At 60.2% G+C, this 24,682-nt stretch overlaps 1 protein-coding gene across 1 annotated transcript in view; it reads left to right on the top strand.

Moving 5' to 3' along the window:
* KCNQ1 (potassium voltage-gated channel subfamily Q member 1) overlaps positions 1-24,682 on the top strand; it is a 390,974-nt gene that overhangs the window by 65,594 nt on the left and 300,698 nt on the right. Inside the window, exon 2 of the mRNA XM_032268483.1 lies at positions 12,665-12,755. Coding sequence (XP_032124374.1) covers positions 12,665-12,755 — 91 coding nt within the window. The remainder of the gene's footprint in view (positions 1-12,664; positions 12,756-24,682) is intronic.

The following is a 24,682-nucleotide window of genomic DNA, read 5'->3' as shown; positions in this document are numbered from 1 at the left end:
CACACAGCAGCTGTGTTTCCAGGGACACGCTGTGTTCTCTGTAGTGAGTAGGAGCTTTCCCTATACAGGAGACCAAGCTACAGCACGAAAGACTTGGGCTAGATGTGAGGAGCGACTTTCCTGAGTCAGGATGAACCTCGGGGACCCACGCCCTGAGCCACTGGTGGGTTGCGTTGACCTGGCTGCCTGCAGCTCTAGGGCCCCTGAGGCCTTCACTGTCCTTCCTCACCTTGCCCCCTTCCCGAGCGGAGGTGCTCTGGGAGCTCTGCCGGCTTCCACGGTCTTTTTTATTTTGTATGTTATTTTAGATTCAAGGAGTATACGTGCTTGTGTTACGTGGCTATCACGTGCTCGATGGTGGGGTTTGGGCATCTCGTGCGCCCATCAGCCAGATGTTGGACATTATACCCGATAGGTAATTTTTAACCCTCCCCCCTCCCCTTTGGAGTCCCAGAGTGGCCCTTCTCCATCTTTCCGTCCAAGCGTGCCAGCTGTCTGGCTTCCACTCATGAGCGAGAACGCGCGCGTTTGGTTTTCTGTCTGTGTCAGTTTGCTGAGGATCAGGGCCTCCAGCTCCGTCCACGTTGCTGCGGAGCACATGATTTCATTCACCTCTTGGAGGCTCTAAAGCCCGACCTGTGTGAGGGACGCCGGGCCCCTGCTCACTCCTCCACCCCTCCCACCCATCGCCGAGGTCCCTGCTGCCCTGTGAGACCACCACCCTCTGCTCCAGGACAACACCGCTGCCATCAGTGGGGGTGGAGGAGGCAGGATGCTGGGACCAGGCCGTGCCCGGGCTAGGGGGTGCACAGCTACGTGTGGCCTGCCCAGCCCCTCCCCACCCTGTGCAGGCTTCTCACAGAGACGAGTGTCCTAGGGCAGATAGGGCCATGTCCACGGGGTCACTTCAGTTTGTCCTCCCGGCGCCTTCTAAATATACCCTCTGCGGTGTCTTATCACAGCCCAGGGAACCAGGCTTTGTGTGGCCGCCCCGGGAGTGCAGAGCCCTGTCCCCAGCAGCCCTCGGCCCTGGCGGGCTTGTACTTCTGCCCGGCCACCTGCACCACCCTCTGGGCCCCGGAGAAGCTCATGCTTTACCTGCTTGTACCCCAGAGCCTGGCCACCCCATCCTCTCCTGAGGCCCTGGCCACCCCTGTGTGTGTCATGGCTGCAGTGACAGCCCCGACCCCAGGGGCCAGGCACCCCACAGCTCTCCTCACTGAGCCCCTGGACCTATCCACCCAGCCCCAGGCCAGGGCTCCTGCTGGAATCTCCCTTTGGAAGGCCAGGCTGCCCGGATGCCCAGATGCCAACCACTCCAGGTTTACTTCTGGGTTGTAGTTTCCCAGGGAACTTCGAGGTGCGGTGGGGGCCTGTGCTGCTGTCGGGCAGACCCGGAGTCCAGTTCTTGCCAACTGTTCAGTGCTGTGTGACTCAAGGCAGGTCCCTTAACCTCTCTGAGCTTCCTCCTCGCCTGTGAACGAGGGATGGGTCAACTTCTCAGGCTCCTCGTGAGGTTTAGAGTTGACAGGAGGAAGGGGCTTTACATGGCTCGGTCCCAGGCTCTCCTCATGCCTGGGACACTGACCCACTGGGATTCTTGGGGGGGCCACTGTAGAGCCTGTTTGTAAAGATGTGGCTCCCAGCTCTGGGGGCGAACGTTCCTGGTGTTTGAATTCTCAAACTCTGGGCTCAAGACTGGCCTCCGGAAAGCCCCTGAGGTGGACGGGGAGCCGCACGGTCCCGATTCGGTTGCCCTCAGCCTGATGTTTACATGCTGCTGCTGGGTACTCCTGACTGTGTAGCGGGCCCCACGAAACCCACGGTCATGTGCAGACACCCACGCCATCCTGCCAGAGCCCTGGGTTCTCAGCAGTCCTCTGTGCCAGAGTCCTCATGCTACAGCCACCACCTGATTTTGTCGATAAAGTTTTATTAGGACACAGCCGTGCCTGGCCCAATATTGCCACAGAGGCTACCCGCCACCATGCCTAGGAGGTTTCCTTTCTGACCCAGAGGTGTGCCAGGCCCACACAGGGCTCTTCTCATGGGAAGGAACGTTGCTCTGACCCCTCCTGATCTCTCCCTGCCTTACCCTGACCCCCAGAGTTTGCCTGGTGTCACCGGGAAGTTTCTCTGCAGCCTGAGGGACCCCAGTACCTGTCCCTCTAGTGCCTCCGAAGGGTTTTGATGTGACATTTAGGATGGTGGGGCGGGGCCCTTGAGCACAGCTGTGTTTGCTCCCCAGCTGTCCCCAGAAAAGAGGGATCAGGACCCTGGCTCCAGGCTCTGCACTGAGGTGAGGGCCCTGGGCGTCAGGGTGAGATGGGAATGAGCCCTCAGCAGGTGCCAGGCGGGGCCAGCCCTCATCCCCACTGCATGGCCTGAGTGTCTAGGAGTCCCGTGCTTAGCTGGACCCCGCAGTCCCCACCCTGCAAGGCTGTTGAAAAGGAAACGCCCATCCCACTGCCTCTCCATGTGTCACCTCTTGGTGCTGAGGCATCCAGGTTCCTGGTGCTTGGGGATGGGGTGACACGCACCTGGTGAATCTCCAGCTGGGAAGCTCCTGGGGCACCTTGGAGGGCTCTGGTGGGAGGCCTGGCATTCCGTCTGCACCAAAGGGGGCTCAGGGCTGAGAAGCCCCAGGACAGGTTGGCTTTGGGGCACGTTCCCCGCCCCACGCGGGCTGAGTCTGACCACGCCTCACCTGTGGTGTCTCACCTCTGTCTGGCAGCACTCAGACAGGATGGAAGGAGAAGCAGGACCTCATCCCAGGGTGTCCAGGCATGTGGTGTGACAGCCAGGCGGGATGGCAGGGTCCCCCTGCCTCCTGGGTCTGTCCTGAGTTGGTCTTCTAGGGGCAGTCCCTGAGACTCTGCTCCTTCAGGGAAGAGGGACCGGTTTGGCCGGTGGGACCATGGCCCTGGGAGCATGTGTCTGCATGTCCTTCCCGCTCACACCTGCCTGCTGGGGTGGCCATGCCTGCACCCCCAGCTCACGTCAGAGCCCACCCCAGGAGGCTCTCAGTGACCTGTCAACCTGCGCTGTTGGCATGAGCCTGGGGGTGGGGGTTCCAGAACGCGGCTTCAAAGACCACACAGGGCCAGGCTGTGCCTGTGGGGTGGGGCAGGACAGGAAGGAAAAGAACAGAGCCTAAGGAGCTTCATCTCACTTCTAGATTCACCTTGGAGGCCTGCATGGAAGAGGCAGCACTGAGACTTCATTCACTAAGCTTCCGGGTTTACCCTAAACTTTCATTCACACCATCAGTCATTCAGCAAACACCTCACAAACGTGCATCCCAGGCCTGGCACTGGGCCTTGGGGGTCGGTGCAGCTGGTGGGCCCCTGTCTGGGGAGCCCCTGCTCTGGTCGGGGAGACAGTGGTGGCAGTGGCTGCCCAGCAGTCCATGAACTGTGCAAGCCAGAGCCGGAAGCCTCCTGAGAGCCTGGCGGGGAAGCCAGGCAAGGGCCTCCCCAGGAGGGCTTGGGGTCCAGGATTCATGTAGCGGTCTTGTAACATGGGAAGGGCCTGATAGGATTCACACTTTCCCGATGGCCATGGCTGCCGGTAGACACTGCCTAGCACAGGAGAGACAGAGGCGGGGAGAGCAGGGGAGTGGGCTGCAGCTGGGGTACAGGCCTGGTGGCCCCGACAGAGGGACCAGCCTCTGGGGATGTGCTGCAGGCACAAGAGCTCCGTGGGGGCCCAGCCAAAAGCTGGCAGGGAGGGGCCTGTTGCTTGGGGTTCCCAGTCCAGATCTGTTTTGTAAAAAGTGTCAGCTGAAACCCCAAGAGGCTGAGGACAGCCTTGGTCCTGCCGCAGGACACAGGTTTAATCTCCTGATGGGTCCTTAACAGGTGGGCTGACGTCTGTGTCTAACAGGGGCAGCACACTTAGGGCTTTGGGAGACAATGGGGGCAGAAATCTGACCCCCGGCCACATCGAGCCACCCATTGTCACGGCCTTTGGGCTGTGGATCACGTTGCCTTCAGGAACGTTTTAAAGAAATGAGACTCGGGCTGCTGTGGGACAAGCCTCAGTTGAATTGTTGAAGAAAGTGTGAGGCTCGGGGTGGCCACGGGAGCCCTGGGCCCAGGAGGCCTGGCCTGGCGGGGAGGCGTCCGTGCACCCGGAGTGGACCGGGAGTCCCGGGTTGTGGGTCTGTCGGCGGGTGTGGATCACATCCGCAGGCCCTCTGTGGGTTGTGCCCTGTTGTAAGCCCCCGCCAGCCAACCAGCCAGTGTGGACAACGGCAGGGTGCTGTGGGGTGGCCTGAGGGGCAGTGGTTGGGGGGCAGCTGTTGCCATTCCGGTGAGAAGTGGCAGTTCCTGAGGGGCCGGGTGCTAGGGAGCCACATGGACCTGGTCCTGTCATGGCAGCTGCCTGCTGCAGATGGGCCGACCGGGTCTCACCTGTGCTGGGAGCCGTCACCCAGCTCCCTTCTCTCCAGCGTGACAGGGTTTGGGTGGTGCCCTTCGAGCTGAATGGTGAGAGACGTCCCTGTATTGACCCCAGTACAAATGGACGTGACCCTTTTTTTAAAAGAGTCTTTGCAGATGCATTTCCTTTAAGGATCTGGAGATAAGAGGAGGAGAAGGAAACAGTACATTTTGAATTATGTTTTAAAAATGAAGACGCTAGGCCGGGCATGGTGGCTCACACCTGTAATCCCAGCACTTCGGGAGACCGAGGCTAGAGGATTGCCTGAGGCCAGGAAATTGAGGCTACAGTGAGCCGGTATCATGCCACCGTTCTCCAGCCTGGGCGACAGAGTGAGACCGTGTCTCAGAAAACCAAAAAACCCAATAAATGTTTTTGACGATACCTAATTCTGCTGTTTAAGAATTCAAAATCTGCTAATAATTATCATAAGTAACGTGTTAAATGCTCATCGTACGCCCTAGCAGGCCAGGTGGTGGTCCCCAAGATGTTGGTTTCCGTCCCTGGAAGCTGCAAATGTGACCTGATGTAGAGAAAGCCCCTTTGCTGCTGAGGTGGAGGGTCTGGAGAGACATGATTGCATCACCCAGGGGCCCAAGTCTAGTGACACGTGGCCTCCTAAAAGGACAGATTCCACGAAGGAGGATCTGGCCACGTGCCGCACAGAAGGGTAATGTTGCCACACACCCAGGACACAGGAGCCTCCAGAGGCTGGAACAGGCCCTGTCGCCCCGACCGCCACCCAGGACAGCACAGGGCCTGATGTCGCATTCCTGCCCCAGAACCATGGCACCGCGTGCTGGGGCCAGGCGCCCTGGAGTCGGCCCGTCTGGGCATGTCTCATGCTGTATCTCAGCCTCAGTGTCCCCATTGGTTGACAGTGCCTCCTGCTCCCCAATCCGGAGGGTTCCGGGGGCAGCCTCACCAGGGCTTCCAGCTCCTCACTGGGGCTTCCACGATGTGGTACTTTCCATGTGGGGCCTGGACGAGGATCCCGTGCCCGGTGTCCAGCCGAGCATAGGGCCCTCAGTGTGGGCTGGACTCGCCCCTCTGGGAGGGGTCGGGAGATGCCTGACCCCTGACCCATGCAGCACCAGGAAGCAGGTGAACAGGTAGGAGCCTTGGTGACCCCCAAACCCTGCTGAGGCTTCCCGATGACAGCCAGTGGTGTGGGGCTTGGCCAGCTGGTAGCTCTTTCTGAGGTGTGGATTCAGCCCTGGATTATAGCCCTGGCAGGCCCTGAGACCTCTGCTCCTGGGCATCCACATCCCAGGGCTCTGAGCTCAGTGGCCAGGTCAGGGATGGAGGGAGACCAGCTGGTGGGCAGCGAGAGAGCAGGGGAGGCCTGCCCTCTCCAGCTCCCAGGCTTTTCTTGCTGGGGCCCGTGGGTTTCAGAGGCACTGGGAATCTCCCAGGATGACTTTTGTTTTTTCTTCTTTAAGAAAAGCCCCGAGATGTGGTTTGGGTTTAAGCATCGATGTTTATTCCCTTGAAGTTGCACATTCAAGGCCCTAGCTGGCCTTGGGCTTCAGGTTGACTTCACAAACCCATTGTCTGCCTATCAGCCTGGCAAGGTCCCGTCCCCAGTAGGGGTCTTTGGACATTGCTGACCTCATTCTCCAGCCACCTGGAACATTTTCTTTCTTTTTCTCCTTCCTTCCTTCCTTCCCTTCTTTCTTTCTTTCTTTTTTTCTTTTTCTTTCTTTCTTTCTTTCTTTCTTTCTTTCTTCCTTCCTTCCTTCCCTTCTTCCTTTCTTCCTTTCTTTCTTTCCTTCCTTCCTTTCTTCCTTCCTTCCTTCCTTCTCTCTCTCTCTCTTTCTCCTTCCTTTCTTTCTCTTTCTTTCCTTCTTTCTTTCTTTCTTCTTTCAACTCTTGTTGCCCAGGCTGGAGTGTAATGGTACAATCACAGTTCACCACAACCTCTGCCTCCCAGGTTGAAGCTATTCTCCTGCCTCAGCCTCCCCAGTAGCTGGGATTACAGGCGTGTGCCACCACCACACCCAGCTAATTTTTGTATTTTTAGTAGAAACGAGGTTTCTCCATGTTAATCGGGCTGGTCTCGAACTCCCGACCTCAGGTTTATCTACCCGCCTCAGCCTCCCAAAGTGCTGGGATTACAGGCATGAGCCACCGCGCCCGGCAAGAACATTTTCAACACTCTGATGCTTGCTCTATGAATGTTATTTGTTGTTTCCTTTAAAAAAATGTTTTTTATTGTGATAAAATACACATAACACAAAACTTACCATCTTTGCTCTTTGTAAGGTCACAGTTCAGTGGCATTAGATACACTGACGTGGCTGTGCAGCCATCAGCACCATCCACACCAAAACTTCTCTTCCCAAACTCAGACTCTGCACCCGTGAAATGCCACTCTCTCTCCCCGGCCCCGCCGTCCTGCGTGACCAGGGACCTGCCTCTCCCCAGCCTAGCCAGCTGGCTCCCTGTGTCCACAGACCCCCCCTCCCCTGGCCCTGCTGTCCTCTTCCCTGCGACCCTGGATTTGGCCGCTGTGGGTGCCTCCCGAGTGGAGCCCTGCAGCGTTCGTGCTTCTGTGTCCGGTGCTCTGTCCCCAAAGCTCCTCCGTGCTCATGTCCTTCCACGCATGATGCTTTTCAGACTGACAAAACTCTTCAAGTATTAACATAATTTTATGTTTATAGACTCAAGAAATTAAGCATATGGAGCTGAGAGAGCAAAGTTCTGTGGAGCGCTCCAGTGGTCACGCGCCCCGGGGTTTCAGCTTCGGCCCTGGGTGAGCTGTGGGGTGCAGTGGCCTTGAGCTGGAGTTCTAAGGGCACCCCTCAAGCTGCTCGCGCGTCTGCACGTGAAGTAGGCGGCTCTCTCCGCTTTCTCAGCTTTATTGGGAAACGCTCAGGGTTATAAAACAGCCCCCATGGGCTAAAGAGGCTGTCACACACTGTGTGGGGGGCCTGTCCCTGAGTGGGCATGCAAGGCCTGAGTCCTGGCACGTCCCCCGCCTGGACTAGATTCACTTGGCGGGTCACCGGGATTGACCCGGCCCACGAGGCACTGCTCAGGGGTCCCCGTGTGTGTGACAGCAGGCTGCAGAGTCCCAGCTTCAGCTCGCTGTGGCCCCAGGCCGTCTGAGCCATGGAGCCCAGGCAGGCCTGCTGCCTGCACCCCGAAAAGCCCTCCTGCTGTGTCTCAGGCTATGGCCCTGGCAGGGCTCCTGCCTTCTCCGTGTTCCCGGGCACCCAGCGCTGAGACGCTGAAGTGTTGTTGCTGCCCCTGCGGCCAGTCTGCCATAAAGGAGAACAAGTAGGGGGCTGTCTCCTGGGGTGTGGCGGGCTCCCCACTCATGTGGCAAACCCCCCATGACCACACCTTCCTGGGTGCTCAGCTGGGATGGTATTCAGGGGACCGCATGGTCTTCTCTCCCCCACCCCTTCCCCAGCCTGCCCTGCCTCCCACTCTGAGTTCAGAACACACATAGGATTCTCCTTTCCCAGGGCCTCAGTTTCCCGGCTCTGTGGAGTCGGGGGCTATGACTGCCTGGGCTTGGAGCTGAGGCAGAGGGAGTGGCGGGTGGCCCTGCAGAGGTGGGAGAGGGCACAGGCACCCCAGGCCCTGAGTCACTCCAGGGCAGGGACAGCGCTGTCTGCATGTCGGACATCTAGCCCACCACCTGTGAGGCTCCCAGCTCTGCCCAAGACAAGAATAGATAAAGTGATAAATAAGGTAAAACTTTTTATCTGGAGTAGATAAAAGTAAGCTTTATCATATAATTCCTTCTGAGGCTAGCACTTCGTATGGAAATATCGGAAGAATCATTTAGCCATCAGGATATGGCAAGGCTGACAGCCAGCCTGGCCCAGGGGCACCCGCCTCCACCATCTGCCCGGCCTGCAGGGGACCGTTCTCTGGGCCTGGAGCGCTGTCTTCTGCCTCAGCTGTGATTCCACCACATGGGGCTTTCCCTAGGCATCTCTGCCCAGAGGGCTGGGGTGGACGTCCGCGTGGGTGCATTCTGCGGGGCTGGCCCAGGGCACGTGTGGCCTTCCCTAACCGGCCTCTATCTTCCCCGAAAGGCCCAGTCAGGAATCTTCCCGCTGCAGTGACTCCACACACCTGAGCCCATGTGTCCCGGAGCACAGCACGTGGGCAAGAGAGCTCCTGCAGCTGGAATCTGCCACAAAGCCCAGGCGCTTGGTATTTGCAGTCCGTGGCCGGCTGTCACCCACACAGCATAGGAAGGGAAAGGCCGTGACGGGAGATGCAGAAGGCAGTGTTGCCTGTGGTCTTCTAGAAAAGCGGCTGTGAGGCAGGGGCGTGGCTGGCAAATGTGGCTGTCGTGTGGCTGAAGGGTGACCCTGAGGTGTCTGTGTCCTTGTCCTGTGAACAAGTTAGGTTGTTTGGCCAAAGGGGCTTTGCAGGGTGACTGAGGGATGGCTCATACCTGGGCAGGCCCTAACTGTGACCTCGAGGGTTCTTCTAGAGAAGCAGGAGGATCCGAGTTGCAGAGGAGACAGGAGGACGGAGGCCACGCTGGGTGACGGGGACGCTGCTGTGCCGCCCTCGCTGCAGCACCATCCCTGCTCACATGCACTGAGACGGGAGCCCAGCAAGGTGTCTCACGCCAAGGGCCAAAGGGTCCCAGGGCCCAGCCTCCAGGACACCGGCCATGCTGGTCAGGGAACCCAGCTGCAGTCCTGTGTCTCCTCCTCAGTTTACCACAGTTGTGACCTCAGAAGCCCTTGGAGCCTCTGCTTCCCTACCTGTAGCATGTGTTTGATGGCAGAGCGGTGGTGATGTCACACTCTGGCAGAGTCTCATGGGGATCTGTGTTACCGTCTGCACAGCACTGGCTGGGCTGGTGGTCCGTGAGCGGGGGTGTAGGTACCAGGCAGTGGCCTGCAGCCCCCGGGAGCACTTTCTGTTGCTGGACAGAGAGCAACTTAGTGGATCCTCCCACAGCCGCTGGTGGGTGGTGGGTTTTGCCACATCTTTACAGGAGATAGCACTGGGAGCTGCCGGGCTTATCCAGGGCCTCAGGGTGAAGTCGATGCTCACTCCTGACTCCCTGCTGCCGACACGTCCCTCCACAGCCTGGGAAGAAGCTCTGTGGGTTGCTTCTTTGTGTTGGTGAGGAAACTGAGGCAGGGGAGGTGCCTGGGTCACATGGCCATGGAGGGGCAACCAGTGGGCACTGCCTCCCCATGTGCAGATGCTGCCCTGGGCCTCTGCACCCCGTGGGCCCAGGGAACAGGCAGGCGACATCTCCTTCTAGGGGAACCCTTGCTCTGCTTCCTTGTGGCTGAGCCAGGCTGTGTCTAATCTTACTTCCCCGCTCACTGCAAATCAAAACAAACAGACGCCCAGGAGGATTAGGTGTGGCAGTCCTGGCGGAGGGAGCCCTGGTGAGGTGGGGAGAGCCGGCCGTTTTACCAGCAAGCGGCAGAGACCCAGCCCAGCCTTGGGAGTGCAGGGTTTGGGACCAGGGCATGTGGGTTGGCGCAAAGGCTCTTCTGAGAGCCTGGAGGGAGCCCTGCTCCAGCAGTAGGCAGCATGCTCGGGGCAAGGTGGGCCGGGCTGAGCCCATTTGCAGTGCCCGGAATGGTGCCCAGTGCAGAGGGACACTCCCCCTCCCGGCTGCCCTTTGCTCATGTCCCCGTGAGATCCACAGATTCACCCTATGGAGGGCCCTGCACGGCCGTCCCGGAGGCTCCAGCCGTGTCTGTCGAACAAAGTACTCTGCACCCACCCCGGGCCAGCACTGTGTGGATTATCCCCAGAGACAGATGAGGGCATGGTGTCAGTGTGGGAGCACCCGGGGGAGCCTGGCAGGGCCTGGACATCCTGCCCAAGCTGGGCAGGCAGCATCCTCAGAGCCAAGGCAGTGTGGAGGGCGGGGTGCAGAGAGGGTCCCTGGCCGGAAGCACTTCACATGCAAATGCCAGGCAGTTGATGCAGCCAGAGCTCCGGGCAGGCAGGGTCGGGAGACCGAGGCCCAAGGAAGGGCAGGGCTGCATGCCAGCTTCCAGGTGCTCCTGGGAACCACAGGGCTGATCAGACTTGTGTTTGGGTTGAATGTCCCAGTGGGGGAGTAACCTCAGGAAGCAAAGGAAGGGTCATGGTGGCAGGGACGCAGTGGCAGCTTTGGGGCTTAGAGATTAAATGGAGGAGCTCACATGGGACTGATCATCTCCTGTGTGCCAGGCCCTGTCCTGGGCGTGGACTGCAGCCCACAGCCCCACTCTTGGGGTGCTCATGGTCTGGGGGGTGGACAACAGTCTCTGGTCCCAGCGGCGATACTTGAGTATAAAGGTCACAGTGGGGTGCTGTGGGGTGCTGTGGGGGCCAGGGTTGGACGTCGGAGCTGGGCTCTGCCCATGAGACAGGGCCGCCTGCAGGACCCTCAAGCTGGTCTTCTAGGCTGGGCAGCAGCAGGTACAGGGGGCCTGAGATGGGCTGGGCCAGGCACGGTCAGGACTGGCAACAAGGGCCGGGAGGAGCTGGGGTGGTCTGGAGCCATTGTGATACCATGCTGGGGGGTGACATTGAGGGTTCACTGACTGGCAGGGTATGTGGGCTGGGGGCGCCAAGGGCGGAGGTGGGCACCATGGTCAGGGGGAGATGAGGATAGATGGGCAGGGTGCAGACAGGGGCTGGCTGGGGTTGGCTCTGCGGGTAGAGCTGGCCAGTGTGGGCAGGATGGGGTGTCGCTGAGGAAGTGGTGGCTGCAGCGGGACTGTGGCTCTGGGGAGGGAGGAACCCAGGAAGGGGGCCTGAGCAGTGTCGTTGGCTGAGTGAGTCCTCAAGTGCCTTTGGGTAGGGCTGCCAGAGGTCTGGAAAGGATTGCCCTGCCCACGGGAGCTTGTGGAGCTGGCCCCAGAGCCCCAGCTCCCTTAGAAGCCTCTGTGCATGAGAGGATGAGCTAGGGCAGGCTGTGCAGGAGGGTAGCCTGCTTACTGTGGGCTCTGGGGACCTGGAGAGGGTGGGCCGGACTGTGTGCATCTGGACAGGTGGGAGAGGATGGGTTCTGGGTGCGGCCGAGTGCGGGGGCAATGCAGGAGGCCCCCTGGCTGCCCTGGGTGGGTTAGAAGCCACTTGGGATGGCAGGACCTCAGGGAGGGGAGGAGCCTGGGCAACCTATGCTGGCACCCCCAGGGTCTGTGTGGCTTTCTGTTTGTGTCTCCCGGGGACCTTGGAGCCATGTGGCCGCTTCCTGGCTGTTCTGTCGCTGGGGACCCATGGGGGTCCTTGGAGTCTCCCCTGAGGCGGGAGGTAGGTGGGGCGGGCCCTGGAGGGTGCGTTTGCAGAGGCAGCAGCTCCTTATCTTTACGGTTCCGGGGATCAAAGCAGGCGGCCCGTCTGTTCTCCGCGTGCCCACAGAGCGTTGGCCCCAGGGTGGGGCTCTGCACCTTCCCTTTCATGGGTTCTGTGGCCCTGGGGAGGAGGAAGTAAAACCACATGAGAGCGGCCCACAGCCTGCAGCCTCAAGGCCCCTCTGCCAACCAGACTCCTGGTGCAGATGTCAGGACCCTCCCCGGTGGGCTGGCTTCTGTGCTGTGACCATCAGCACCCCCGCCCTGGGCCTTCCACTCCTGGGCAGGAGGCCTCTGACTACGCTCTGGAAGTGAGCTGTAAAATCAGCTGTGCCGAGATGCAATTCCACGCCATGGTTCACTTACAGAAAGTGGGCCTCTCGTGGCTCTAGGACACTCAGCGTTGTGTGGCCATCACCGCCATCCGCATCTAGAGCGTTTATCCTGCCCTGGGGCAGCCACCAGACTGCTTTCTGTTTCTGTGGCTCTGGCTGTCCTGGGTGTAGCCACGTGGCAGGTGGTCAGCAGGCAGTCACCTGTCTGTGTCTGGCCTTGGCACCATGTTTCCAGGGCCCGTCCATGTGGCAGCATATGTTGGTGCCTCGTGCCTTCCCACGACGGGCCAGCATCCCTTGTGCGGACCTACCTTGAGTGTGTGCTCAGCTAAAGGACAATTGCATTTTCGCAGCACTGTCTGTTCCTACCCCGGGGCGGGGCTGAGGCCGGGGCCCTTCCGCTGCTCCCCAGGTGCATCAGTAGGGTGGGCTGAGGCGTGGAACTGACCGCCGTGGGGTGGGCCAAGGCGTGGAACTGACCACCGTGGGGTGGGCCGAGGCGTGGAACTGACCGCCGTGGGGTGGGCCGAGGCGTGGAACTGACCGCCGTGGGGTGGGCTGAGGCGTGGAACTGACAGCCATGTCCCTGTCTTGCAGCTTCCTCATTGTCCTGGTCTGCCTCATCTTCAGCGTGCTGTCCACCATTGAGCAGTATGCCGCCCTGGCTACAGGCACCCTCTTCTGGATGGTATGTAGTATCCGAGGGCACGGCTGGATGTCATGCTGCCTGGTGGCTGGCATCTGCCTGGCACTGATCCCATCAGGTGGGGCAGAGCTGCTCCCGGCCCCTTGCTCATATGTTGGCCCTGCCCTGATACACGGTGGGGACACCTCCCCAGCACCCACACTTGCCAAGTGACTTGGGATGTGTTTGCCACAGGCGAGGGGGCAAGGACTGAGAGGAGCCTGGAGCTGGCGGTCTGAAAGGGCTTCCTAGAGAGGGGCTTCCGAGCTTGGCTGAAAGGAAGGAGGATATAGGGTGGAGTTGGAGGTGTGGGTAGCAGAGGCCTGCCCGAGCCTTCATCCACAGTGTCCCTGGGGTCTGGTGACTCCTGCTCCTGGGTTATGGCTGGCACACGGGCCCTGAAGGTGTCCCAGAAGCAGCCCCCACCCCAGGCACCTGGGTGGTCCCTTCCGTCAGCCTGAGAGGCACTCTGTGTAGTGTCACTGGCGGGAGTGTCCTGGACTGGGGGCAGGAATGTTCCCGAGCTGGGGGCAGTGCCTGCCTCGGCACACGGTCCTTCCTCAGGCCTTTGCTGGGTTCTGAGTGCCCTGTGTCTTCCTCCCTGCGGGTGAGGGCTGCCACCACTAGCCGCGTCATGCCTGTGTGCTCAGAAGCAATGAAGGAAAGGTAGTGAACACCACTGCTGAAGCCATTGTGAGAGGACTCAGGGGCCCGGCGGGACAGGCTCCCCTGGCCAGGAAGACAGCACTGAAAAGAAGCATGAAACCAGTGTCCCTGGAGGTGCCCAGGGTAGCTTGAGGATCCGGGGAATTTCCAACCCCCATGCCCTGGACCTGGGCAGTTGTCAGCTCCTTTCTCTGAGGGTGGGGTGCACCACACAGCTGTCAGTTCCACGGCCTCGGCCCACGACACGGCGGTCAGGACTCCTCTCCTCTCCAAGACAGGGCTGGGGACAGGTCCCCAGATACCCCTCAACTTGAACAGGCCCAGCTGTGGCAAGGAGGCCTGGAGCGACTGGCTGTAGGTGGGGTTGCCCCACGCTGTGCCGTTTCTGCTGGCCGGGCACTGGGAGCAGGACGAGGCTGGCTCACGGCCTGGGGAGAAACCTCAAAGTTGATCTGGCTGTGAGGCTACCCGGAAGGCGGGGTGCAGGGGACCAGCTATGTCTGGGGCCCACGGGGTCCCCATGGAAGCCGCCTGAGTGTGGGCCGTGGGCAGCGCACGGGATCCGGCAGGACCCGGTCCAGCAGCTCTCCTTGGTCCAGCTTTGCTGTTTTCCGGTCTTGTCGTGGAATCTTCCCAGTGTCTGCAAAGGAAGAGAGTCACGGACTCAGCTCCCAGCTCATACAGGTGGATCTGGGCTGGCTTCGTGCTGCTTTTCAGTGCTATGTCTTCCTGGCCAGGGGAGCCTGCCCCATGGGGCTCCCGAGTCCTCTCGTGATGGCTTCAGCGGTGGCATCTGCCTTATTTCTAGGGAGTCAACTTTACCTTTCCTTCGTTGCTTCTGGAGCTTGGGCCGTAGCTGAGTGCGGAGAAATTCACCTTCCCTGACCAGGTTAACTGTGTGCGCTCCACAGTGCCTGGGAGCTTCCTGGTATGGGGTGTGAGGCCCAGGCCGGTTGTCCTTCCCTGGCTTCCCAGTTCTTCCTGTGCCATGCCTTCCACAGTCCATCGGTCCTGCCTGGCTGGAGGGCCCGTCTTCTCTGTAACCCAGAGGTTCAGGGGCAGTAGGAAGGGTCTGCTTTGGGGTTTTCAATTCTGTCCCACTGGTCCGCTGGACTTTCCCCTCACCAGGGCCCTCGCAGCTTGGCTCTCCCGTACTAAAGTCGGTCTCACGGTGTTGTTTTGCACCTCTGCAGGGCTGGCTTTTTCAGGGGTTTCCTGGTGGCGCTTGCAGCCTTACTTTTCCCAGTGAACTTTGCCATCACCTCGTCCAGCCCTGGGAGGAAACGTGATGGGGGTGGATGGATGAATCTGGGGGACCGACATCTCCTTGGACCCCAAGAGCGGGGCATGCCTATACATGGGTAGTGTTTTATGGTTTCATTATGGAGGTGACCGTCAGTTTTTGTTAAGTCTCTTCCTGATAATAATAATGTTGGTGATAGTAAGTTGTTATTGTTGCAATCACATGGGGAGTCTCTGGTCTGTCTGTCTTCCAAGCACTTTCTGGCGTCTGTGAAAGCCATTGATTTCTGCCACAGGCTGTGGCCCCACTTCTCATGGCTGTGGTCACAGAAGCTTTCCCCTCTGTCCTTTGCATTCTTTTGGGTTTTCAGATAAGGGATGCCTGCCAGGAGGGCAGATTGCTGCTTGGCTCTGTCCAGAGCTGGGGGTGGTGTCTGCGGCCAGCCAGCCCCTGGGCAGGGGAGATGCGTCTCCCGTGCTTAGGAAGGGTCCTTCAGGGCTGATGTCTGGTGTGGCTTTACAGTGACCATGTGGATTCTGGTCAGGGGTCTTTCCTGCTCCTGCTGGTGAGCGGCCCGCCTTGCCATCCTGGAACAAACCCCCTTGGTCCTGGCATGTGAGTTTCATGTCCCATCACATTGTCCCCTCATACTTCGTTCAGACTTTCGCACTGCCCCCGTGACGTGGGGTCAGTGTATCGTCTTGCGGTGCTATCTTTGTTGCAGTGAGGCCATCTTTCACCCTCAGGGCAACGTCCAGTGGCCTTGGCAGCATGGGCCTCACCTTTTATGGTGTCCGCATGGCATCTGTCCTCTTCACCCACCACAGACCTGGCTCTCAGGTTAGCATCCCACCGAGTCGCTGGAGGTCAGCGTCCTGCCCCGGCCAGCTGACAAGTTTAGCTCACCTGCAGGAGTGGCCATGGCATGTCCTTTGCTGGTTCTGCCATGGGGGCTGGGTTTATGGGGGGTCCCTGACCTGGTACTTTTCCCTGGAGGGCCTGGGGCCCAGGATGCCAGTGGTTCCCAGGCTGTGAGAGCCGGGCTGCCAACCATTGCCCTGGAGGGTCTCTGTGTGAGGCACCGTGCACCTCTGCAGACATATGCACGTGTGGACGTGTGGCTGTGTGGACATGCACGTGTTTACCTGTGGGTGCGGCTGTGTGTTGCAGTGTGCGTCCGTATCTGAGTATGTAGGTAAGTGTGCATACACGTGCGCATGTGGGGGCTTTAATGCATGTTTGGCTCTGTTTCAATGCGCATCCATGTGTGCACGTGTGTATCTGAGCACGTGCGTACACATGTGTGAATGTGGCCAAATATAGGCCCATTACACTGTGCACCTGTGAGTATGTATTATATGTTTATGTGTGGCTGTGTTGTGTGTAGTCATGTATAGATATGTGTTGCTGTGTGTGCGTACATGTGTGTATATACATGCGTTCATGCCTGTGCCATGCATGAGACATGAGACTCTGCCTGTCCTGTCCCTCGTGTACTACAGGCTTGGATCTGGGTGCTTAGCCCCTTACCCCCTGAGCGGCCTGGGACTTGCTTGGTTTTAAATGGCACCCCGGTGCTGACGTGAGCCCACCCTGGTGCCCCTGCCCAGCCAGGGCCTGTAGCACCAAAGCTCCTGAGTTCAGGTCCCCACTTCCTGGTGGTCATCTCCTGCGCGGCTGGGAGGGTGAAACCCAGAGAGGCCTGCACCCAGGCCCAACCTGCAGAGACCTTCAAACATGCCCTGGGCTGCACGTGCCCGACTCAGCCCTAGAATCACCAGCAGCGCCCCAAGGTCCCTGTGTGGCATCTAAACCAGGCGGGGGACAGGATCATAGAGCAGAGCAGGTAGTGTTGCTCCCCAGGATGCAGCCCTGCCCAGGCAGGAGGGCAGACCCTGGATTTCAAGGCACAGGGCTGGGCCTTGCTCCCAAGGGCAAGGGGGCTTCATCCCGGCAGCCCTGCCCACTGTCCACCCATCCCTGGGGTCTGTGCGCCACCTGGTGGCTCTTTGCTGAACTGTGGCCATGGATCTCTGGTCAGCAGGGGCCAGGCCTTTCAGTGGCTTGCAGCTCCCTTCTCTCAGTCCGGCTGCCTCCCTGGCACCCCTCACGTGTCACCAGGTGGTCCCTGCACACAGCGGCTGGAGAGGACTTTCTAAGACAAAAACCTGATCGTTCCAGAAGCTCCTGTGGTGTTTGGGATACATTCCCCAAGGTGCCCACATTCAGGCCTGTCACCCACAACACTCCCCCCCACCTCCCCCAGCCTGGGCTCCCTCGCTCCAGGCCAAGCCTGGGACATTCCTGGCTGCCCCAGGGCCTTTGCGCATGCTCTGCCCTGGGCCTGGCTGTCCTCGGGAGCGTCAGCACTCAGCCTCTTGTCAGGTTTCAGGCCTCTGCTTGGCGGCCACCACCTTCACACCATCCCCATCGACCTGCCCTGTTCTGGGTTGGGGGGGGGTCTCTGGGGGGCCTCAGGCCATTCCACGCTCCCCCAGGGTGGGACCCCATGGCCGCGCTCACCCCACAGACTTCGCATGGCACTTCCTGGCTGTGTGTGTTCTTCCCTCCATCGAGTCTGTTGGCCAGAGCTGCCTCACGGGGACACGCCAGCTTGATGTGTGCTCCCGGCCTCAGCAGCCCCTGCACAGTGTGGGCGTGGGAGACACCTGCCCTGCCACTCGCCTCACCACGCTTCCCAGTGGGCTCTGGAAGCACTGGCCTCGTGGAGACAAACCCTTCAAGGGAATTTGAGAGTCCAGCTGTCACTCAGTCATGGCCACGGTGAGGGCACACTGGGGACACAGCAGAGAGCGAGGCAGCCGGGGGACCTGGTCTTGAGAGGTGGATGCGCAGACCCGTCAAAGGCAGAGCTGAGATGGAGACGTGGGGCTCTGGGTGGGGAGCATCTGCAGGGACAGTGACCACGTGCTTGGAGGAGGGGGTGCTCAGGTGGGCGGGGCGCCATGGGAAGAAGGTAAGTAGGTGCTGGCGGGACAGGCCGGGACCCCTTCCAGGGCCATGGAGCTCAGAGCACAGGCCGAAGTTGGGGGACTTCCCGGGGAAGGGCCTGACAGCAGGTTTCCGAGGCTTCGGGCCTGGAAGAGTGAGGACGACTGTTGGGTTCTTGATTCTAGCAGAGGGGGGCTGTGCAGGGGTGCAGGCAGGACGGCTGGGGGCGCCGGGGGAGGCCAAGAAGCAAAAGTGTTTGCAGCCCCTGGGGCCAGGCGGTAGGGGCGCTGGGAGACGCCAGGGGGCACTCGTGTTACGTGCAACTCCGGAGCTGCTGCCCGGGCCAAGGAGTGCTGAGCCGGGGAGCCCAAACCACAGCCTTGGGGAACCCAGGAGGGGTCGGCGGGGTGCGGGAACCACGTGGCGATTCTGAGAGCACGATGTTTAAACGCTGGGGGAAGCGGTGATCAACGCAGTGTGTTCCCAGGGAGCCCCTGCCTTCTCGTTTCCTTTGCTACGCCCAGCTTTGCAGTGCCAGAAAGCTGTTATCTCGGAACGGCGAAGGAAACCCCAGCGCGGCCTCGGAGGGATTAGGCATTCTGCTGAACCAGGGATATGCGGTGGGCCTGAAAAAGCCATTTTGGGAGGAATCTGGTCTCGGCCGGGGTCCGGCCGGCACCGCCCGGGATTGCAGGGCAGGGAGATTTGCTCACAGCCTCCCAGGGAGGAGAGCTACTGCCTGGGCTGCAAAGAGGGCCCCAACCTGCCTTCTGAACTCAGAGGCGGCCGTGTGTGCGTGTACATGCATGTGCACATCTGTGTGGACGTGTCAAAGTGCCACACGTGTGCATGTGTGCACCCAGTGTACGTGTGCGCGCTTGTAGGTGGCTCCGTGAGCACACGTGTACACATATGTCTGATGTGTGCCCGCACGGGTGTCTGACGTGTGTGTGCTGTGCGTGCTTTTGCTTGGGAAGGAGTTCCCGGTTTGGGTGGCTCTCCTGTTTCTCACCGAGGACGGCTGCTGCCAGAAGCTGCCCCCCTGTTCCCTGCAATAGGAGCCCCTTCCCTGGCCCAGGTGAGGGCCTGGCTTTTGTCTCCAGGATCACGGCTTTTTTCAAATCCCACACAAAGAGAGAGGCGCTCAAAAGCACAACACAAACACGGCTGGTCCATGCCTTTGGTGGTGAGCATACCAGGGAATTGTCCTGCAATGCTTGTGGTTAAAAAACCCCGTGAGCTGCGGCCCCAGAGGCCTAGGGGATGAGGTCATCGCTGCGGCTTCCTCCCCTCTGCTGAGGCTCCCTCTGCCCCGCCCGGTGGCCCACCCCTCCCGCCAGCTCGAGCCTCCACTGCTGGGGTTTCTGCTGCCCCTTCAGCACACAGCAAGGCCTCAGTTTCTCAGCAGCAAAGCAAGAGCCTGTGGGGATTCTCTGGGCCTCCGTGACAGCCCTGGGTGCCCCCCTCTCTGCGGAACAAGGTCAGGTCCTGTCGGATCCTGTCCTGAGCGCCCTGGCCTCCACTTGCCCCCAGCAGGGCACCCGCAGACCCGCAGGTCCCCAACTGGTGTTTACCACCTGGGACCCGCAGCTGCCCGGATGGGGAGCCTGCTGTGCGCGTGGCCTTCGGCGCTTTCCCGCAGTGCCTTTGCTGCCGCTGCCTGCCGGGAACAGACACAGAGGTGAAAGCACCTTTGCCCGGGTTGGGGAACCGGTGGGTGACTCAGGATTTCCCTCAACCAACCCCAAGGTCTGATTCCCTCTGCAGCTGCTGTCGCCAGAGGTTCTCCTGCCTGCCCCACCCTGCCTGGTGAGCTCTGTGGGTCTGATGAAGCCCTGTCCCACATGCTTGCTTCAGGGGCGACTCCCCGCTGGACTGGTTGCCCAGAAACAGGGGTACCCACTCCCTCCTCGGGGCTGCAGGGCGCTCTGGGAAGAGTCGCGTCCCCCTGCGGGGCTGTGGGCTTGCTTGCCTCTTTGTCCCTGTCACTTGGGAGCTGCCCAGCCAAGACCCGTCCCCACCGCCTAGGCCGCTGTGAGGCTTCAGAATGCAGTTCTCATCTCCCCGGCGGGGCTGTTTCTGCCTGCATTTGTTCAGCCAGCAAAGCTTTATTAAGCACCCACTGTGTGCCAGGTTCTCTGTGCAAGCAGACCATGGGCTAGTGAAAGGCAGGGCCGGACTGGGATCCTGCACCCCCAGACCCTCACTGCAGGGCCTTGTGTCTGTGCGGGCGGGGACCCTGGATCCTATCTGCCCCGAGCCCCTGGAGCTGGCCCAGAGGGCTTGACAGATGTGGACCCTCACTCTGCGCAGCCCCCAGGGCACCGGGCAGCCTGCAGCTCTACGCAGCCACACTGGAGGTCACTGCCCATGAAACTGTAGGAGTAAGTTCTCACTCCTCTGCCCTGAGACCCTGTGTGGAGCCCAGCCCAGGGAGATAGCAGATCTTGGGGCCTGTTCAGGGAGGAAGGACGCTGGCCTGCAGGCTTCAGGCGGGTGGGGCTAGCGACGGTGAACGTGGACCAGGGGCAGGTGGTGCAGGGCAGGCCCCAGTGTCTCTCTGGGATCAGGGAGGTCATACCGGGGCAGTTGGGGGCACCCGACTGGGCTGAGCTTCAGCTGCCACCCAGGTTCAGCTGCCAAGCCTCCTCCTGGGTCAGGGTTGAGCCCTGATGTCCCAGCACGAGTTCCAAGAACAAAGGCTCAGAATCTGCCGAGCGGGACTTGAAGCCGCTGGCCTTCAGGGACAGGAGATATGACATGGCCGGCTCTCCAGAGCCTGGTGCTGGTGGCTGAGAACCCCCGAAGGCAGATGCCTCCTGCATTCCCCCTTAGCGACACTGAAGCTGTTGAAATCTCTGTCTGCTAGGAGCTCCCAGTCCTGGGGAGGCCTGTGACACCCACTGCGGCCTCTCAGAGCCCTGTGGTGTCTCTCATGTCCATCACCCGCTCGGTGCCCGAAAGAGGGCGGCCAGGTGACTCGTGCCCCCTGAGGACCCGGGACCAGGCCCCCTGCCTCTGTGAAGCCATCCAAGTGTCTCCTTTCTGAGGCCGCTTTACTGGGCGTAGGATCGGCCTTGCTTTGGGGGCTGTTTGGGAGAGGAACCGCAGTGTTGCTGCCCCCTGGATGGGCATCCTGCATCGAGTGCTCTGCTTCGGGATGTGGGTGCACAGTGGGGGGCGGGGCTGCTGCTGAAGCCGCAGTCTGAGAGCCTGGGGCCCACGGGGCACGGCATGAAGACATGGTGGCTCGGCCTTTCAGGTGGCTTGGTCCAACCTCCCTGGCCACACGCTCTGCTCAGCACACCCACTGCTGTCCGCAGACACCCAGCCCCACACGCAGGCCATGCAGCGACAGGGGTGCTGAAGGAAGGCTGGCCTGCTCCCTGCCCAAGATGGGAGCTCAGGCCCAGGGCAGGGCAGCAGGGGCGCTCAGCTGGGCCTGTGGCTCCACAGTGTCGAGGGATTCTAGAAATTTCCGGCTGTGCCAGGCTGCAGCAGAGACTCCAACCCCACCAGGCTTCCTGTACTTGGTGATAAACACATCATCCACACTGCCTGCGGCTCTTACAGGAGTCTCTCGTGCGCCACTGCTCAACCCCCGAGAGTTACGGAAGGAAGAGAAGCTGGGTGGGTGCCCTGAGTGCCTTCCCTGCTGTGCTTGTTAGAACAGAGGCTGGCGCTGCCCTGCCCCACCCCACGTGGTGGCTGGGAGGGCTCAGCAGTGGCCTGGCCCTCCGGTGCCGAGGACCTGGGGAGACATGCTGAGCCCTCCCAGCGAGACGTTGAGGGTCAGGAGGGCAAAATATGCTTTTGAGGCCGCCCGCTGTGGCTTCTCAGGACCTCCCTCTCTCAGGGAACCCAGGAGAGCTGGCTTGGGCCACAGCGGCTTCCCAGCCCGCACTTCAAACCCACGCCGCGCGTGGGTCTCCCTCCCTGCCAGCCTCTGGCCTGCCAGAGGGACTGCAGGGCCCACCTCCTGCCCACGTGGGTTGGGAGAGTACACCCAGGCTGCGTAATGGGGGACCCCAGGCTGGGCAGCTTAAACAATGGAGGTGGCACTCTCACAGCTCTGGAAGATGGAGGGCCGAGACCCAGGTGTGGGCAGGGCTGGCTCTTCTGAGGCCTCTGCCAGCTTCTGGGGTGGCTGGTGACGTGGGTCTTTTGTCTTCTAGATGTAGCTCCCCAGTCCCTCCCTTTACCTCACAGGGCATCCTCTGTGTGTGTCTGCAGCCACGTTTCTCCTCTGTGTAAGGACACCAGTCTTACTGGATTGGAGGCCACCCTGCTCCACTGTGACCCCTCCTAACTAATTCCACCTGCAGGGGCCCCTTTCCACACAAAATACTGGGGATTAGGGCTTCATCATATGAATTTGAGGGCACCCCAGGGGTCTACAAACCATGGCCCACAGAGTGGCTGCCTGTGCATGTAAATAAAGCTTTATTAGCACACGGCCCTGCATACTTGAGGGCCTAATGCCTCTGGCTGCGTGTGCAATGGTAGATTTGAGTGCTGCTACCAAGGCCATGCAGCCCACAGGGCCTAAGATCCCTGCTGTCTGACCTTCCGGGAAAGTCAAGCTATTTATTTAACAGGATAATTTTTGAAAGAGCAGTTGCTCGGGGCATTTAGACTTGCATTTAAATTAGCGGCAATTTTATTTTCTGGGAAGATGGAAGTGGGAGAGTGTGTGCCCTGGGCCAACCCTCCATGCCCTGTGCTTGTACAGCGCCCAGGCTGGTTCATGGCCTTTGGGTTCCGCAGTCTGTCTCTTTCTTCCTGGGTGTTTGGATTTTGATTTAATCTCAGGCTTGTCAGTACGAGCAGCCCCCAGCCTCTGCCAGGTTCCTGGTGGTTCTCATCTCCCATGTGCTCTGCAAGCTTCTCTCTGTATGCAAAGATACCTATATGGGTTTTGTGGGGTTTTTGTTATCTTTTTTTTTTTTTTTTTTTTTTTTTTTTTTGAGACACAGAGAGAGTCTTGCTGTGCTGCCCAGGTTGGAGTGCCAGTGGCATACTTGTGGCTCCCGCAGCCTCGGCCTCCTGGGCTCACGTGTTCCCACCTCAGCCTCCTGAGTAGCTGGGACTATGGGTGCGTGCCACCACGCCCAGCTAATTTTTGTATCTTTTGTAGAGATGGGGTTTCGCCATGTTACCCAGGCTGGTCTTGAACTCCTGAGCTCAAGCAATCCTCCCGCCTCGGCCAACCCACCCAAAGTGCTGGGATTACAGGCGTGAGCCACCGCACCCAGCCTGCTTCATTTTTATCCCGAGACATTTGAGAGTATGTTGGAGACAGTGTGACCCTTTCTCCCTACAAAGCCCGTGCGTATCCTCTGGAATGAGGACCTTCAGCTTAGCCAGGGTGTGCGGCTCGTGGGACACCACCATCCATTTCGCAGCCTGCGTTCAACGCTCAGCGCTCCTCCCGGTGAGCGTGGCTGGTTTCTCCTCATTGCCTGTGGCTGTCACACGGTTTTGGCTTCTTTGACCTGGCGCAGCCCGGCCCGGCCCTCCCTTCATGGTTTCTCTCCTGTGTAGGGGAGGGTGGTGGACATGGAGACTTGGGGACAGTCCTCTGGTCCCAAGGATGGTGTGTGGACAAGCTGGAGGGCTCGCAGCCCCCTCTGTGAGGCCTGGGGCAAAGGCAGCAGGGCAGGCTGTCTCCACCACAGTGGACGTCGCCGAGGCCCCAGCCGGGTCTCCTGTCTGTCCCAGGACCGAGGTTGACAGGGTTTGGGTTGGCTGCGTTCCTGTCTGAAGGCAGCTGCTTGGGAGGAGGACAGCTGACATTCCTTCATGCAAAATCTGCTCGCGGGAGAGCTGTGAAAGTGGGAATCCTGGGCTGGGACCGGAACATTCTCCGAGAATTCGGGGCCTTGTGTGTGGAGGGGCCCTATGGTGAATCGTTTTCTGTAACAAAGACTTCCTCTGTGCAGCCAACACCCGGGCCTCCCTTATCTTTCGCAGGCCAGAATTGTCATATATATCAAGTTTGTTCAGAACAAGATGGGGTGGGGTAGGGGCGCTGAGGGGCCTGGGGCAGGAGGTAAAGGAAACTGCAAGATTTTTTTTAAACATTCCCGAAAAACACGTAACCCGATCCTGTCCAGGCGGTTTGTAAGAATCAGGCTGACACCCCTGGGCCAGGATCCGGGAACCGCCAGACAGCGTCTTTCCTCCAGGGAGGCTGAGCAGAGGGAAGGCAGTGAGCCCACTGGGTTTGAGGAGCTGGGGCTTTGAGGGGGGCCCTCTCAGCCTGGGGTGCTCCGGCCAGGGGTGGGGCAGCCAAGGCATGAGGGGCGATGGCCCATCTGCAGCCCGTGGTCCCTCTGGAGGGCAGGCTGCCTTTCCCCATTGCCCCTGCATCAGAACACCTCCTCCAGATCTCTGCCGGGTGCTGCCCGGGGCCCTGCACCCCCTGAAGGAAAAGGGGAGGGGGGCCTGGCTTGTGCTTGGTAGCAAGTCCTCTTGAGCCCCAGGAAGACCCCATCATGGCCAGGTAGACGCCCCCACCAGCTGCTGCCTGGAGAGTCTGGGGCCCTGTTGGCTTGTTCCATTGTCTTCCTGTTTTCAAGCCACAGGAGTGCGATCTTTCCGGAACGCTGAGTGGCTGGAGGAACGGGCTCATGCTAGGCAGTCGCTGTCATCTTAGACGATACCTGACGTCTTTGCAGGAGCCCTGGTGAGAGACCCCAGGGACAGCAGGGCCCCCTCGTCCCTCTGTGTGACACACAGCAAGCGTGAAACCCTGTGTGGACTCCACCGCCGCAGCCCGGGAGCCGAGCCGATGGCTGTGCTGGCCATACTGAATGTCCCTCATCCCACCAGCCCCCAGGGGAGGCTAGTGGGAAGGAACGCTGGGGTGGCCCCATCTCCCTCTAGGGCAGGAGGAACCAGGAAGCCAAACCCAGCCAGGTGCCTGCCTGGCAGCCAGCACTCCCCATCCCCCCCCGCCCAGCGCCTGGCGTGTGTGGCACGCGTGGCCTCCACGTCTCTCTCCCCAGAGCCTGGCGTGTGTGGCACGCGTGGCCTCCACGTCTCTCTCCCCAGTGCCTGGCGTGCA

Source organism: Sapajus apella, unplaced genomic scaffold (assembly GCF_009761245.1).
Source record: "Sapajus apella isolate SASKATOON/1434 unplaced genomic scaffold, GSC_monkey_1.0 scaffold181, whole genome shotgun sequence".
NCBI classification, from domain to species: Eukaryota; Metazoa; Chordata; class Mammalia; order Primates; family Cebidae; genus Sapajus; species Sapajus apella.
The sequence above is the reverse complement of the archived record's forward strand: the minus strand, read 5'-3'. Positions and strand labels throughout refer to the sequence as shown.